We start from the raw sequence: 16379 nt of genomic DNA on the forward strand, positions 1-16379 counted from the left end.
TTTAATAATGTCATGATTACAGTAAATATATCATTTGTATAGAAAAAAGAGGAATATAAAACAATTTAATAAAAAGCAGTGAGTCGTATGTTAGTATCATCGTAAACCATCCCCTATATTTTTTTCCTATGGAGGACATGCAAAAAGATGTCGCCTAACGCTTCCATTAACAAAAAAATAAATAAATAAAACAAAAGGATAGCTACAATAACAAATAGCAGTAACCAGTGGTGATTTTCTTCCTGAGGTGAGTGAGGCCCACCAGATCCAGCAGGTGGTGCTGTGATGAAAGAAATAGTAAAGCGTTTTATATTTAATACAGAGTCGTGATTCATCCATCGTCTCCATGTTGTTTAGAGCAGTTTTTGGAACATGGGAGGAAACTATGTACACACGGAGAGGATATACAAACTCCGCACTGAATTCAAGATTCAAATCTCAAACCCTAGAAATGTGTCCCAGACAAACTAACCACTAGCTCCATTGATTCAACTGAGAGGAAATTGATACATGAAGCTTCAAATCTGCTTTATGAAACAGTTGTAGTATTTTTGGTCTCCAGCAGATGGCACTCTCTGTTCAACATTGGGCTGAAAGCACACTGACTTGCCATTTTTTAAACCCTTTATTCAAACCAACTGTGCCATATACAGGACTCCAAAATACCACAAATGGTTCATGAAGCGAATTTCATCACTATTCCATCACTATCAGAAATAAGCATATCCCAAGATTTTTAATAATAATAATAATAATAATAATAATAATAATAATAATAATAATAATAATAATAATAATAATAAGAGGAAACAGCATAATGATGATTGAATGAATTTTTCCTGGATTTTCAGTTTCAGTGTATTTACTTGGTGACACTCATTTCTGTGCTGAGTCAAATGGACAAGACAATAGATTGTTTCTATTGATTTTGACATTTTCCACTTTTCAATCAAAATTAAAATAAACCAACTCGAGGGGCATATAATTGTGAGTCAATATTCACAACAATTACTGCGTGAAAATATTTACATTTTGGAGAGATTTATTGTTATTTTTTTCCACGATTGCTGCTTTATTTTTCTTTATTACATTTGTAGTATCATGTCCCCAAGCAAAGGTTGAGTGTTCATTTCTATGGGATACAAAAAGTTGCTTTTATCCTTATTTTAAGGGATTATCAATGTGCAATATTCAGCAAGCTACAAGTCCCCTATTATGAGCATTCATGTGAAACTTAACACACACGAGACAAATATTTTAAAATAGGCATCCAGAGCATCCCCTCTTGGGACGGGGAAGCCTCGCCTCATTTCAACGACCACTCGGTGGTCAATGAGTGCATGCATCTTTGACTGTAGACTGGTCCCTGGTCTGCTGGCAGCGGTTCGGCAGGCAGGTCACGGGATGAGTCTCATTACATTAGCACCATCGTGTTCTGCTGCGTCGGCTGCAGGAAGATTAGCCAGTCGATGGGCAATCCTCTTAAAGGAGTCCGCGTTAAGCCACGGAGAGAGAGGCCGCCAGGCCGGGTGCCGCTTTTACGTCCTCCGCCTGCCTCTCCTTTTCCCGAAAAGGAATCTGTCTTATGGCTTCATTGCTTTGACATCTTTCCTTCTTTTCTGCTCATTTTTTGTTTGTCCACTGGCCTGTTGGCCTTGCGGAAAAGGGTCTTGATCTCATCCGTCACCATCTCCTGCCAGTTGACCCTAATAAAAAGCAGAGCTTGGAATTGATCTCGAGCAAACACTCTGTATTTATATAGAATAAGCTCACAAACACCACAATAGCAAACATACTTCAAATAAATTAGCCAGTGTTTAAATACAGTGTCATGAAAGCTAAATCACTACACAAAGAGGGATTTCCACAATCTGCTTCTGGACAGGGCGCCCAAGTTGATCAAATCGAGAGATGAAGGATAAAAGATCACAAAGCAAGACTTGGAAATCACAACATGCCAACGTTTTCCACAGGACACAAACACCAACTGGCGGGCATGCAAGGTCTCTCTACCTGCGGGTCAAGCCTTTTTCTCAGCCTTCTTTCTCGTGTACGAGGCTATGTCTTCGGGGCTCAGGCCGTGATTGTCTTCACTGAGGTACAGTTTGCACGAGTTTGCATTGAAAATTCAAATGTATCTCATGTGCATGAAAGCAACCCTGCACAGGGGCAAAAAATGGTGAAATGACTTACCCTGGTTTGATTTCTGGCGGTTTTGGCAAAGGCTTTGCAAAGTCAGACTTCCCTACAAGCCAGTACGTCTCTTCAATGCCTTTCCCCTGGTAATAAAGAGCACAGTTTTAGACAGATCGTGTGTCTGTATGGTCGGAAATACACCTTTATGATTTCTTAACTGATCTCAAAAATCTTGTTACCTTCAGCTCTGTCTTGCCCCTGACTTCTATTTTATAACCTTCCTTGAGAGAGCGGAGGATGTTTACAGTGCTCAAGTTTACGTGGATTCTGTAAGCTGAGTGAAGACGATTGAGAGTTAAATGCTGAGGTACAGAAAATTAAAAAACACAGCTTTGAAAACTCACGCAAGCCGGTGGATTCCATTCTCGAGGCAGTGTTGACGGTGTCTCCAAACAGGCAGTAGCGAGGCATGGTCAGACCCACCACTCCAGCGACGCAAGGCCCTGAGAAGGCATGAATTTATCATGCTCATATTCGGAGGTATTCTAACGGTAAATTTGACCTCTCCGAATTTTGCACCATTTGAATTTTAGTGGATTTTCCGTAATACACACAGTGTCAAACTGCTGGTAGTTTTTCTTCTCATTGAATTGACCAATATTTAACACAATGAGAAATTCTGAGCTCAGTCAAGACATAAATTGGAGTATTTTGAAATTGTTTTGCTCATTCCATATCATGTTGCCCCAATCCACACCAATCCACATGGATAAACTACCTGAGTGGATCCCGATCCGTATCCTGACAGGCACGTCGGGCATGTGGCGCATCCGAAAGGTTCCCACCGAGCTGAGGATGTTCAGAGACATGTTGGCGACTTCGGCGGCGTGCTTGTTGCCGTTTCTCTTCGGCAGACCTGACGCCACCATGTAAGCATCACCGATGGTCTCCACCTTGGTAACACATCGGTGCATCTGCCTTTTAATTGCTTCTGCATAATTATGATTGTTTACTAGGAAAATAAACTGAGAGTTCATTATGCAAGCTGTGTCTAGAAAATATCGTGGATCCTGCTGCACAAAATAAGCTACTAAATAATTTACCACATGATTGCTGTTTGCAAAAAGAGGGCAGTGTTGTGCCAAAATATTTCCCGGACCAAAAAAATAAAAACACCCCGAATATGTTTATTACATCTACAGCAGACCAAAATCTGATGATAACAAGAAACATTTTTTTTTTTAAATTGAGAAAGAAACGGCATGCCTGTCTCACCTTGTAGACATCGTGGTTGCTGAGCACAGCGTCAAACAGAGTGTAAAGGTCGTTGAGAAGGTCAACCACCTCGATGGGGTCGCTGAGCGACGAGATTGTGGTGAACCCCACAATGTCACTGAAGTAGATGGTCACCTGGTCGAAGTACTCCGGCTCGACTGTGGTGCCGGTTTTCAGTGCCTCGGCCACCGAGCTGATGGACGCAGAGGACGATCAGGTCATTCTTAAAAAGTTTATTGAGCATGCTTTTGGCCGTGTGCCAACTGACGGTGGGAGCATCTCGGAGAGCAGTTTCTCCGTCCTGTGCTTCTCAACCTCCAGCTCCTCCGTTCGCTCTCGGATGAGGTCCTCCAGATTGGAGCTGTACTGCTCCAACATTCTCAACATGGAGTCGATGATATTGGTCTTCTTACCCTTGTTGATGATCTTGAACTGCAAGAAAAAGAGAAACAGTTATGTGGGAAAAAAAAAAACATAAAAAGAGAGAGAATGATGACGCTTCTTCTTAAATCCGTAACAAACCCTGTCAAAAATCTCATCAAAGTTGGGTCTTCGATCTGGAAGCTCACTCCAGCACTGCTTCATAAGCTGGATGCATTCCAGAGGAGCCTGGTCGGGAACTACAGTGGGCCGGCACATTGGAGGGGGCTTCTTAACCTTTCGAATAATCTCTGATGAGAAGAATATAAATCTCAGGCCACAAAGGAGCAATGTGATGGTTTTAAACGGTGGCCCACAAATCATGTAGCTCCGCTACAGGTACGATTTGTATCTGTAATTTATTTTTTAGCGTTACAAATTATGTATTTAAAACAACAAACATAAAAATGCCATAGATGGGCAAACGAAACAAGCATCCATGAGGCAGATTTTTACACAAATCCTCATCACATGGAGACAGACAATTTAACAAAACTCACTGACATGTTTTTTTTTATCCTCTACAAAAACAAATATTACTGAATCTTACATGCCAGTTGTGACTTCTTGATTTATAGCAATATGTATATATTATACTGGCATGCATCACAAGAATTAAATTAGTTTTACAAACAGTTTCATTATTTGCATTGTATTTAATTTTTTTTCCTATATAAAGCACTTCACTGTTGAGTGTGATTTTTCTTATTAAATAACAAATGTTACAAATTTTTGGTTTGTCTTTCACTGAGTGCGCTCGAACAAATTAATGGCAATTTCATCCATTTGAATAGGCAAAGTTGATTTGAGATGAGTGTTTTGAGTTGCAAGCGTGGTTATGGAATCAATTACAACTTGTAAGGACTTCCACTTGCTTTTTGCAATTTATAATTTATGAAGTACAACTGGTTCATTGTCATTTACCATTTTTATTTTAGGCCCAAAACAAAAATGGCACAGTCACAGCAATTTGAAAATGTGACTGTTGCTAGGCAGAAATTGTGGGGTGGCCCAATTATTAACACGGGCTCCTCATAATTTTTTCTTTGTTAACCTGGGTTGGCCCAAAAATTGGACAACCAGCAACAGGAAGTGACTCACTCACTAATGAAACTGCGGCAAAAAAGTGACTAAAGATATGATGAGAAACTTGTACAGATTCATTTGGTGGTTGGCACCACGGTTCTGGTTTGGAGTTTGAATCTTGGTTTGAGTCTTTCTTGTGAGGCGTCTCTCCCCAGGGTTTCTCAGTCAGGGTTTCCCTATGTCCTTAATGAGGCTATCGAAAATGGATGCATAGTTTTGCAACAATATCTTCTCAATACACACCTTCGGGTGGTAGGCCCAGCATGCAGTACGGTGGTCCTCGAACCACCACCTCTTGGAGAATAATGGAAAAACTGTACACGTCCCCCTTGTAGGTGCCTTTACGGGAGCTGGCGAGATCCCTCAGGAATTCTGGAGCGGTCCAAAAAAGGTCTGAATGGAGCAGAGGGAAATGAGGTATGGGAAAGGTAGTTTCTTGCTACAAGCGCTTTAGTTGTGATGTCTGTGGAAGACATGTTACCTTCAGGTGGAGGTTGTTTTACAGCAGCATTTTGAGAATCAAGCAGCTCGTTAAAGCCATAGTCAGTGATCTTGAGCACAAAGCGCCCGTCCACCACGCAGTTCCGTGATTTTAGCCGGCCATGTGGGAAATCCCGATGGTGGAGGTATTTCATACCCTGGAAGCAAAACGTGCCTTATTATTGCATTACGGAAACATTGAACATGGGCACACAGGCGGGGAGGTTTAGCGTTTACTTTGATGAGGTCAAGCACAAGTGAGGACTTGAACATCCAGTCTAATTTGACGTCTTCGTTCCTGAGCAAGTCCTGCAGACTCCCCCTGGAGCAGTGCTCCGTCACCACCGCGAACATGGAGCTCTCTGTGAAGAAGCCCAGGAAAGGATTCACGTTCTCGTTTCTCAAGTCCTTCATCTGAAAGTGGCAATAGAAAGCAGGTTGGAATACCTCCAATTGTTGACTGAGCTTCATAAAACGTGCACAGAGAAAAAACACTAGCTTTTTAAAAATTTTTTAATAGAGATGTCAGTCAATACAGTGGCGCCTTGAGGTATATAGATATATATTTGTTCGGTGACCACATTTGTAACTTAAAACATTTGTATCTCAAAGCATCTTGCCCCATCTTTCCAACTTGCTGCTTGTTGTGAAGTGAGCTGAGTTAAAATTTTTACTCACAATTCCAAACCCCCCCCAAAAAAAATCCACCAATCAACTGCACGCATGTATCCCAGTAAAATGTTGCCAATATGTATTGTCGCCTTATATTATCAGATATAAACAAGAAATTGATAGATAGCTAGTTTTGAAATCAGAAGCCAGTAAATAGTTTATGTTTCAACAATTTTATTAATATTCTTAGTTTTCAGTTCATTTTACAGGAGTGATTGCGGAAGAAAATGCTTGCAATATCTCAGTGTTGTTAAAAGTCAAGACAATTTGCATGAAATATGAAGTCGACAGACATGATTTTCCTTCGCAGGCCGGGCATTGAGTTTGGCAACCTTTCTGTGAGGGTTTCCAAAACTATTTTGATAAAAATGCCAAATGAAAAGTTTTCCAAATGAAGATTTAATAACGCTGACCTTGGTAAAAATCTTTGTGCCGCTCTGCTTCACCTCCTTAAACTGTCCTTCTTCAAATTTCTTTAGCCACACCCAATCACCCTGGAAGAGAGGTAACATGTTAAATGTTATATCGCTGATATTGGAATGTTATGATTGATTGATTTATCACTGCGCATTGTTTTTTTTTGTTTTTTTTTTAATTTGGGGTGAAAGTTAAAATAAGAGGCTCTTCATGCATATTTCAGGGCGGTTTACCTCAAAAACGGCAACGTTGGTGGTCTCGTGAGTCACCGTGCGCATGCTGTTCACTGAATGGGAATGGTCCGCAGATTTCTCTTCAAGAGCACTTTTGGACTCGCTCATGTCTTCTAATGTGATTTTCTATGCATGAAATGGAATGGAAAATGTCATCAAATACAGAAGATTGACGGCAATCAGTAAATAAGAAGTTACTCTCGGTATATATTTTGTGGCACGTACAACCAGTAAGAATACAGAATACGTGCAAGACGTACAAGTGCCCTACAAGTGAATCTATCCTTTTATTCTCTTGTTTTAATTCACATTCGTACGCTGTCTTTTAATTATTCGAGACTGATGCTCGGTTCAAAACATTTTAATCTAATTATTTTAGATGATTTTATTGTGGATTTTTGTAATGATGAAATAGTTTGTTTGTCTTTCTGTAATGGTTTTAATATTTCGTGTAAAGCACTTTAAATTGTCTGTACTTGAAATGTGTTATACAAATAGACTTGCCCGGACTGGTCGGCATTCAAGTGTAGTACACATTTATAAAAAACACAACTCAAATTCCAACCGACTCACAATTTAGAGTCTTCGATTGTATGCTGAGATTCAAACCTCGGAACTGTGAGGCCTGTTATTATATAGATATAATTTCATGTTGAATATTGTGTAAGATCATTTCCCATTATCATGAATTCCCTGTTGTCGTTATGTATAAAACCTCCCGTGGAAAGTTTCTAGAATGTTTCTCATGTGCTAATACATCAAATATTGACCAAAGCCAGAGCGTGGGGCACAACACGAACGCTCACCCTCTTGCTAATCTGAGGGTTGATGAAAGTAAGATCCTCCAAGGTCAGCAGGATCCGATTCGGGCCTTTGACCAGCTGGATTTGCTGGAGTCTCCTCCTGTCAAGTCAGATCCACAAAAGATGAGAAAGTCAATGGATGACCGCAGACATCATTGCGACATCTCAGTAAATTTGATTCGTCCGAACAGTGGAGAGTCTTAATGCGTACCTGATGTATAGACTGATGATAAGCCCCGTTACAGCCAGAGCCAAGATGACCGCTAACACCACTATGATGTATGTCACCTCCACGCCTGCATAACAACAGGTTAGAGATACAGTGGATCGATCAACTTGATAGTTCAAAAATATTATTAGCGGACTTTGCAACAGTGTGGAGCTGTTTCCAATATTGCGCACCTCACAGTCAGGACCGCCTTTACCAACGATCTTAACCTGATCTCTTTACATTCTTATAAAATGTCTCTTGTTGGTATTTGCCAACGTTGACTGAAATAGAAAATATTGCCACAGCTGTTAGATCACTACATTTTCTTGTAAGAAGCCAAAGGACTATTACCTTTGAAATGTCAAAAAGGAGTGCACTACTCGGCCGCCACCAGCAGAGGCGGTCTTGATTCAGTTTTCTACAAGTTTGTGGTCAGATTAAGGACAACCTATTTGGGCAACATTATTCTGCTCAACACAATACTGACATGGAAACAATTGTTCACAATATTCAGAGTGAGCTCTCCATCCCGTTTAAATAAATTCTAAGGAAATCACCTGAAAAATTCTTTCAAATACCCATCTCCAATAAAAACCCTAAATCAAAGTTCCTTACCTCCTTTGCAAAGAGCACTCTGAACAAACCAGCAGCTGGAATCAGATGGTGGAGGAGACCCTCCTGGAAAATGAATGGACCTCCCAGCAAGCCGAAGTTGCCCGGATGTGAGATCCACCACGTAGGTCGGGTACAGCTGGCTGCTGGAGCTGCTGGTGTCCAGAATGATGTAGCTGGTTTTGAGTTCACCGCTGTTGTCGACCTGGACCTTCTGGTTGAAGCCACTGAAGGATATGTTCTTGGTGAAGTAGGCCAGATTGGAGCCTGACAGAGGCATGCCAGCTCTCCTGGTCTTGTGGATGGACTTGGCAAGGAGATAAATGCTGTTATAAATTGTGCCGAATAGTGGATTAACCTGCAATACAAAAACAAAATACTGTTAGCATGAGAAAGTCCAGTCTAGAATGTTCTAATCCAGATCATGTGATTCACTGCAAGTATGTGTTTGAGATCAATTGGTGTTTGTTCGCCACAAATAACGTACTCTTTGTTCATCAATCCATGGCAGGCAGAACAACTGGTAAATGATATTCCACTAGTAGCCTTGGCTCAAATAATGTTTGCAAAATACTGCTAAAATGCTTTCTGGTAGCTCCTTCCTACCTGCTCGGCAGGTACACTCAGCCTCACTTCCCCGCTCTCTTTGGCTGCCGCGTACGCCTCGTTGAAGGACACGGGGTCTGAGACGATGGTGATTGTTAACACGGCGTCGTAGGCCTCACTCAGCCTGCTGTTGTTTTGCAAGGCAAAGTAGGGGGCGTTGTAGGGCAAACTGTAGTGCAGGGCGTCGTAGGGCACAAAAACGTATTTGCCCGACGTCAGACCCATTTGTCGTGCCTTGATGAGGAAAGTGGCCTGCTGCTCCCCTCCGAGCAGCACGGAATGCATGCACATGACGATTACTGGAACACACACATGGAATTGCATTTTAAATGACAGCTGAGCAGGAGGGATGGTGAGGTAGAGGGAGGACAAAGATCTGAGGGAGTGATTGGTAGAGATGGGAAAATGAAGCTTCAAATTCGCTTCATGAACCATTTGTTGTATTTTGGAGTCCTGTAGATGGCACTACTGGTTTAAATAAAGGGTTTAAAAAATGGCAAGTCAGGGTGCTTTCAGCAACAATGTTGAACGGAGAGTGCCATCTGCTGGAGTCCATAAATACTACAACTGTTTCATAAAGCAGATTTGAAGCTTCATTTACCCATCCCTAGTGATTGGGTGTTACAATGTGAAGGAGGTCGGAAAGATGTGGTAGAGCTAGCTTATTGATGCCCTTGAAAGTACAGATCGGCATTTTATGTTGGAAGCTGTGTCGGATAGCTAGCCAGTGGAGTTATTGCAGGACTGGAGCAATGTGATGAGTAGAGTTGTCCTTGTGAGTTCTAGAGAAGTTGCAATTTTTGTAGTGAGTTGAGGGGGCACCATACAGAAGTGAGGCTATGAACAACGATGGCAGCAGCGTGGGGGGTGAGAAATGAATGGACCCGATTGTTACATAAATAAAAGTATGCAGACTGGGTGATGTTATGTGTGCTTGAAAAGAGAGTGGACTGTTAAGGATGTCACTCAGACTCATCACGTGAGAGGAAGGGGAAACAGGAATTGTCAGGTGTAATGGAAAATGTCAATTTTGGTGACAATGGACTTGGTCCCTATCAGTACAATTTCGGTTTTATCATTTTGAGTTGTACAAAGTTGTCAGTAAGGGGAGGAGGAAGAGAGGGAGAGCTTAGTGTTATCCATGGAACAGTGTAAAAAAAGTGTATGATAAATTTGCAGAAAATATTGGCAAGATGTATAGGATGAAGATGATAAAGAGGAGGGGGCCCAAGACGGAGCCCTGGGGGACACCAGAACAAACACATTGTATCTTCTTATTCATCACTGGATTTAAGATTAGAGACTACATTTGTAATGTTAAAGATGATAACTACTTTTTCAACGAATTGTGATGAGTAAGGTGATGGGTAACAGCTTAGGTTATAAATTTTAATAAAATTCATTAATATAGGGGTCAAATGTTACTGAAAAACTTGCCTGCAGAGTAGCAAATTTTTTTTCCCTATGAGCTCAACTATTAAAAATAACTTAAACTTACTTGAGTATCAGTCCCCTCACCTCTTATCTCCCCCGCGTCTTGGATCTTCCGCAGCGTGCTCTCAACTTGGATCTCGTCGATGCCCACAGACGTAACCAAGGCGACGGGAAGCCCCTTTTTCCTCATGGCAGCAGCCACTCTCTCGGCCGTGTCCATCCAGATGTCTTCATTGGAGTAGACCACCACGATGTTAGCCCACCGGAAGTGCTTCAACACCGTAAAAAGCACTTCAGAGGGAAACGGCACCGTCCTGGAAAAAGTTGGATAGCCCGTGATGCGGTCCAGCTCAAAATTGACACAGCCGTAGGAGAAGATAGACTTGTCCCAGTTCTTTGCCAGCAGTGATGCTGCAGTACAGTATCCGGGATTAGTAGGGCCCACAAACGCATCCGCCATATTCTCATATTGTATGAATTCAGTCAGAGCTTTAGAAGTTTCACAAGGCTCCTGCAGGATGACAAAGTCCATCTTCAGGTCCAAATTCAAACTGAGGTCTTTGTTTATCCTGGTTACAGCAAGACTTGCGGCAGCACCTGGCAGCGTCCTGTAGAAGACCGGGTCGCAGTTCCAAGGCCCCAGAATGCCCACTTTGAATACCAAACCGCGGACTTGGCAAGGGAACGTCAACAATCCGAGGAGAAGCCACACGAGAAAGTCATTTAAAGATGGCGTCAGGAAAGAATGCCTGCTTTTAACTGTAGGCACAAACGGATGGTTGAGCTCCCATAGAGGTTGAAAATGTTGCATTGTCCTGGCTGTGAATTTGAGGTAGTGACGTGTTACGTTCACTGCAGGATAGTCATCTGAAAAGTAAACGCACATTTTCAGAATGTTCACATTGGGGATTAATTTCAGACTAAGAAAGTAAAATGACTCACCTAGCCTTCCATTTAAGTCATCAGGACAGCTGTGCAGTCTGGGCGTCACCTCACCATCCGCGCAACCTTACCTGCTTTCCGTGAGCGACCGGGGAGCCGAGTCATCGCGCTTGGACCGCCAGGCTGCCAAGTGACAGGTGCAGAGACCGGGGAGCCGGTTGGAGACAAATTCAGCACCCTGGAGAGCTACTTACGCCCCACAGTCACCCGCTTTAACAGCTGCTTTCAAGCGGCGGATCTTGATGACAATAAACAACCGTGCTCCTCTGCACTCATCTTGGAAGAAAGGTTTCAAAAAACATCCAAAGCCAAAGTTCTGATTAAAAAAAAATATATATATATATACTAACAGAAATGTATTTGTTATATTATTTTATGAGGAGGGTGTCAGCCTCATGCTCAGTCAATCCAATCCACCAAAGTCACCGTGGGCCAAAACGTAGGTGTTACTTGCTAATCCATTTTCTCTGAGGAGCATTGTAAGAGGATTGACATGAGGCCTTAGTCTTGTCCAAAAGCCTTGTTATGGTACAACTGGAGCTCCAATAAGACCTTTTTTTTTCTTGCCATTTAATACGCTCGACAACTCTAACAACATCAAAACAATGTACTGTATCTAACTGCAGCGTTCGCCAGACTGTTTTTTTTTTTTTGGGTGGGGTTAGAGGTTGCCAATTTTCAGAATAAAATGCATTAAAATTGTCATTGTATTGTTTTGACATTTCTTAACGGTTAATTAATTAATTAATTAATTAAGAACAACAAGAAGAATTAATTAATAACATGGAATAAGGAGTATGTGAGGACTATCTGTGGCAGTTAATGTCTTTTGTGCAGGGGACGATACTCACCACGTAGCCACTGCTACTTCGCAAGATCATGTAGGTGTTTCTAACTTTTCGCCGGACTGTCTTAGATAATAATGCGATTAAAATTTGGCCGTTTTAATTTCCCAACACTAAGTCTCAAGAAATCATGGAGATGCTGGGGATTGAACCCAGGACCTCATACATGCTAAGCATGCGCTGTACCACTGAGCTACAGCCCCGTGACTAATTTACATGCAATGAATTCCTGCTCCTCTAAAATATTGTATTGGTGTCTGCTAATGTCACATTTGTGCCACACATTTCCACTGGATGTCTGACATCATTGTTATTTTTACCCTCCTGTCTGATACTTTTAAACAACAGGTCGGGTAAGCCGTGGCCAAGCGGGTTAAGAATGTCACCTACCACAATCAGGACCGATTCAAAGCCATCACCACACACACGACTGTGGTGTCCTTGACCAAAAGACAGATACCCCCAACTACCCCCTGGACACCGAAGCGGATAGTTTTGCCATTATCAGTCTGTATTTGCTGCGGTGGGTCAAATTGTGTATAATTGACCAAAAAAAAAAAAAAAGATTTAATAATTTCAATGAGATCCTTTTGAACTTAAAGCTGTCTGTAGAACATGACTTCTGTTGTAGGATCTGATTACAAAAATGTCAGGAAAAGCCTACTAGAACATCAAAATTGTATTTATACAATGCATCTATTTCGATCACACTTTCACAACAGCTGTAGCTGTAACAAATTGCCGTGACTCACAAATTGACTTAAGTGAAATTCCTAACCCATCCATTGTGTTCAATCTATCAATAGTCCACCTTTTGCAGCTATAACAGATTCAACTCTTCTGGGACGGCAGTGCACAATTTTTAGGAGTGTCTTTATGGGAATTTTTTACCGTTTTTTCACAAGCGACATTTGTGAGGTCACACAAACTGATATTACAGAGAAGGCCCGCCTCTCAGTCTCTCCGCTGTAATTCGTCCCAAAGGAGCTCTCTTGGGTTGAAGCCAGGACTCTGCAGGCCAGTCAAGTAAGTTCATCTACGCCACACTCTCTCATTCATGTCTTAATGGACCTTGCACAAAAGCACAGTCATGAAAAGGAAAACCGTCCCCACAAAGTAGGGAGCATCAAACAAGTGTAAAAAAAAAAGTCAATTGTTTGTTTATAAAAATGAAGTTTTGCTCTATTTTTGTGCTTATCTTGGAAATCATATAGTGTTGATTTTTATTTAGTTTTCACAGTGATTGACAAAAATGAAGCACTCCTCCGAAAACATCTTGCCTTCTCATTGCTCTGAGCGACAGCTTGGCGGAATCACCTGAACTGTGCTTTCACTGCTCTTATAAACCAGCAGCTCTTGCAGATTAAATTGGAAGCCTAAGTGGCGTGGTGGTAATTAAAGATAACGAAGGACTCTCCCTGCATGTGTGGCGGCCCCCTGAGGATGGCCGCCGATTTTGACTGCGTCAGTCTTTTCGAATGCTTTCGGAAAAGACTCGGTGCCCGGCAAATGAGCGCAAGATGGTTGCCACAACATCCACCATGGTGACGCCGTGCGTTTACGAGTGATTGCAGTCAAAAAAACAGTTCACAATTAAAGACAAACATATTGAAAGAATGGTTAAGTCACGCATAACACAAAAAAAAAAAATCAACAGGGAAAAAGAAGTTTGTCGATTCTCTGAATAAAAAAATTTCAGTTCATATGCAGAAAAATATTCCTCACAGTTGCAAAATGATTCCACCTTTGTTGACCCATATCCCAGGTAAGCCCATGAGCCTCTTAAACGTAATAGCTTGACATCACTGCGTGCATGCAGGAATAGAAAAGAGAAATGATGACTCAGCACTGTCGCCACCCAGCGAGCAGCAAACGAACCATAGCTCATGCTGAGGCAAATTTCACACACACACAATATGCGCTTAAAATGTGTCAAAAAATGTAAAAAAAAAAAAAAGTATTTTTCTCTAAATTTTGCTCCAAATTGTCTTTAGATAGGAATGTTTATTTGTCTACAATATGGCTCACTAACATTTGAGAAACCGAGAGCTATTTCTTGGGTACCCGAAATGTGGAGTAATAAGGGACAATTTTTTCAGGTTTTTTTCCCATTGCGTTTTAAAAATCTGATTTGCAACATCATTGACCTCATTGCTGAGCAACCTTGGGTACTGCAAACTGAGGGATGTAGATTGTTCTTCAACTCTCATTACCAGTTCCAATAAGGATATATTATTATATATTGTATATGTTATTTAAATATTATATTTATTCAATTGAATAAACTACAATTACAAGATATAATGTTCATACTGATGAGCATTATTATTTTGTTTTGCAAATATTCTCTCATTTTTAATTTGATACCTGCAACACATTCCCAAAAAGCTGAGCCCATACAAACTGCAGACTGGGAAAGAGAAGGAATGCTTTAAAAAACAAAACTGTTTGGAATGATCCATGTGAAGAAGTTTCTCAGAAATGATTGAGTGTCATGATTGGGGGGAAAAAGGAACATACCTAAATAGTCCAATAGTTTAAAAATACATTTTCTCAACGTATAACAGCATGGAATTTCATCATTTTTGGTCCATAATATTAGCAAAGGTTTCAGAGAATCTGGAGCAACATCTGCATGTAAATGGCAAGTCCAAAACCTACTTAAATGCCGTTGACTTTTATTTGCTTATGCGGCGTGACATTGAAAACCGTCACAATGCGTTCAGGAACCCTTAAGAATTCCAGAGGTGTCAAATCCCGGTCCGGAAAGGAAAATCCCTTGCCACAGTTTGGCTTTAGCCACGGTTGCTTCGACTCAACTGATAAATAAACGAGCTCTTGGGAAATCATTGACATTGTGTCCTCTGAGCCAAAGACGGAAAGGAACATCCAGATTGTTCTTAGTGCCAAGTTTAAAAGACAGCCATCTAATAATAATAATAATAATAATATTCCCTTTATTAGTCCCACAATGGGGAAATTCGAGATTCGAACCCAGGCCTCCTGGGGAGACTGGGTCCTGAACGCGGCGCCTTAGACCACTCGGCCATCCTGGCAGCCAATCTATGATGGTATGGAGTGTGTTAGTGTCCAAGACATTGGAAACTTGCATGATTAATGCTGAAGGGTATATACAGGTTTTGGAGCGACATATGCAGCCATCCCAAAAACACATTTTTCTTTCCAGGGCTGTACCTGCTTAGCTCAGCAAAACAATGCCGAGCTATGTTGCGCATGTGTTACGACAGTGTGTCTTTGTGGTAAAAGGGAGTGTGTGTACTAGACTGGCCTGTCAACAGTCCACACCTGTCTCGTATTGAAAATGTGTGGCGCAAGATGAAGCAAAAAAAGTTGCTACCACATCAAACATGAATCAGAAAAAAATCCACCTATAAAGCTTCAATTTTTAATGTTGAAGTGTTGTTAAAAGGAAAAGTGATGTAACACAGTGCCAAACGTGCTTCTATCCCAGATTTTTTGGGAACGTCTTGCAGGCATCAAATTCAAAATGAGTGAAATTGCAAAAGTATTTTTAGAACCTCACTGCAGGGGGCTACTTGTGCTGTGCCCCTGATGTCCACGGGTGCCACGAGGGTGGCCCTTGGCCTAGTTTCTTCCACTACGACTCATTGTTTGTTGCAGTTTCTGGAAGCCTACTAGTTCGCATGGATCGATGGATGGAGGCTATACCCTTTTCATTTATGTCTTTAAAATGTGAAATAATGAAAACGATGCCTGGTGTCTAGAACTTGCGATTCCAAAACGATCACAAAAGACTCAGTCACTTTGGATAAGTTTCAGCTCATCCAGACCCCCAGGGAACACAAGCAATATCGAAAGTGAATGGGAAAATGAGTCACTTCGATTTATTTACTTGTTTGTTTATTTTACTTTTGTGTGAAACGATTAAAAGTAGCTGCAATGCAGTCAGCACAATTCCGTGATATTGTAACTATTGCGCCCTCCTGTGGATAAACTTGAAAATTTGCCTGAGCAGCCTTCACGGACGGGAAGCAACTCCGGAGATATTTGTCAACAACTTAAAAAATAAAAGCGATGTGTTAGCAAGTTCAACGGTTAGCGTATTTTCAACGCATTTACGTAGTAAAAGTAAGGTAGAACACAAAAGACTGATATTTTATAAGTTGTACAAAGTTTTTCGAAAGGAGTCTGACTGGAGAATTTACCAATTTTACTGTGTAATTCG

The 16379-nt window shown here is 41.4% G+C and overlaps 1 protein-coding gene and 1 non-coding gene across 3 annotated transcripts; both read right to left on the reverse strand.

Annotated features, from left to right (window-relative positions):
* Positions 1-743: 743 nt before the first annotated feature.
* gucy2f (guanylate cyclase 2F, retinal) lies at positions 744-11965 on the reverse strand. 2 transcript variants are annotated; one of them, XM_088300061.1, is made up of 19 exons: positions 11328-11964; positions 10470-11252; positions 8952-9250; positions 8349-8703; positions 7734-7818; positions 7526-7622; positions 6720-6845; positions 6483-6563; positions 5635-5811; positions 5399-5555; positions 5161-5310; positions 3934-4082; positions 3680-3843; positions 3412-3604; positions 2915-3089; positions 2541-2639; positions 2376-2470; positions 2194-2279; positions 744-1706 (listed from the first exon to the last, which is right to left on the reverse strand). In XM_088300061.1, the coding sequence occupies exons 2-19, from the start codon at positions 11194-11196 to the stop codon at positions 1592-1594; spliced, it is 3330 nt and encodes a 1109-aa protein (XP_088156187.1). In that variant the 5' UTR covers positions 11197-11252; positions 11328-11964; the 3' UTR covers positions 744-1591. The 2 variants fall into 2 exon arrangements, with proteins under 2 accessions (XP_088156187.1, XP_088156189.1); XM_088300063.1 differs by lacking the exon at positions 744-1706 and having other exon boundaries at positions 2190-2279; positions 11328-11965.
* A 338-nt stretch (positions 11966-12303) lies between these two features.
* Positions 12304-12375, reverse strand: trnaa-agc (transfer RNA alanine (anticodon AGC)). Its single transcript has one exon. It is a non-coding gene; the product is annotated as a tRNA-Ala (tRNA).
* Between the last annotated feature and the right edge of the window lie 4004 nt (positions 12376-16379).

Source organism: Idiotropiscis lumnitzeri, chromosome 7 (genome assembly GCF_059441095.1).
Source record: "Idiotropiscis lumnitzeri isolate Australia: NSW breed Sydney's pygmy pipehorse chromosome 7, RoL_Ilum_1.0, whole genome shotgun sequence".
NCBI lineage: Eukaryota > Metazoa > Chordata > Actinopteri > Syngnathiformes > Syngnathidae > Idiotropiscis > Idiotropiscis lumnitzeri.

Excerpts from the sequence above, each read along its gene's own strand:
- gucy2f (XM_088300061.1), bottom strand. The coding sequence starts at position 11,196 with ATGCAACATTTTCAACCTCTATGGGAGCTCAACCATCCGTTTGTGCCT. Across the intron at positions 7,819-8,348 it reads GAGTGCTCTTTGCAAAGGAG|GCGTGGAGGTGACATACATC; the intron begins GTAAGGAACTTT and ends GTTGTTATGCAG. Across the intron at positions 2,471-2,540 it reads AATGGAATCCACCGGCTTGC|CTTACAGAATCCACGTAAAC; the intron begins GTGAGTTTTCAA and ends GTCTTCACTCAG.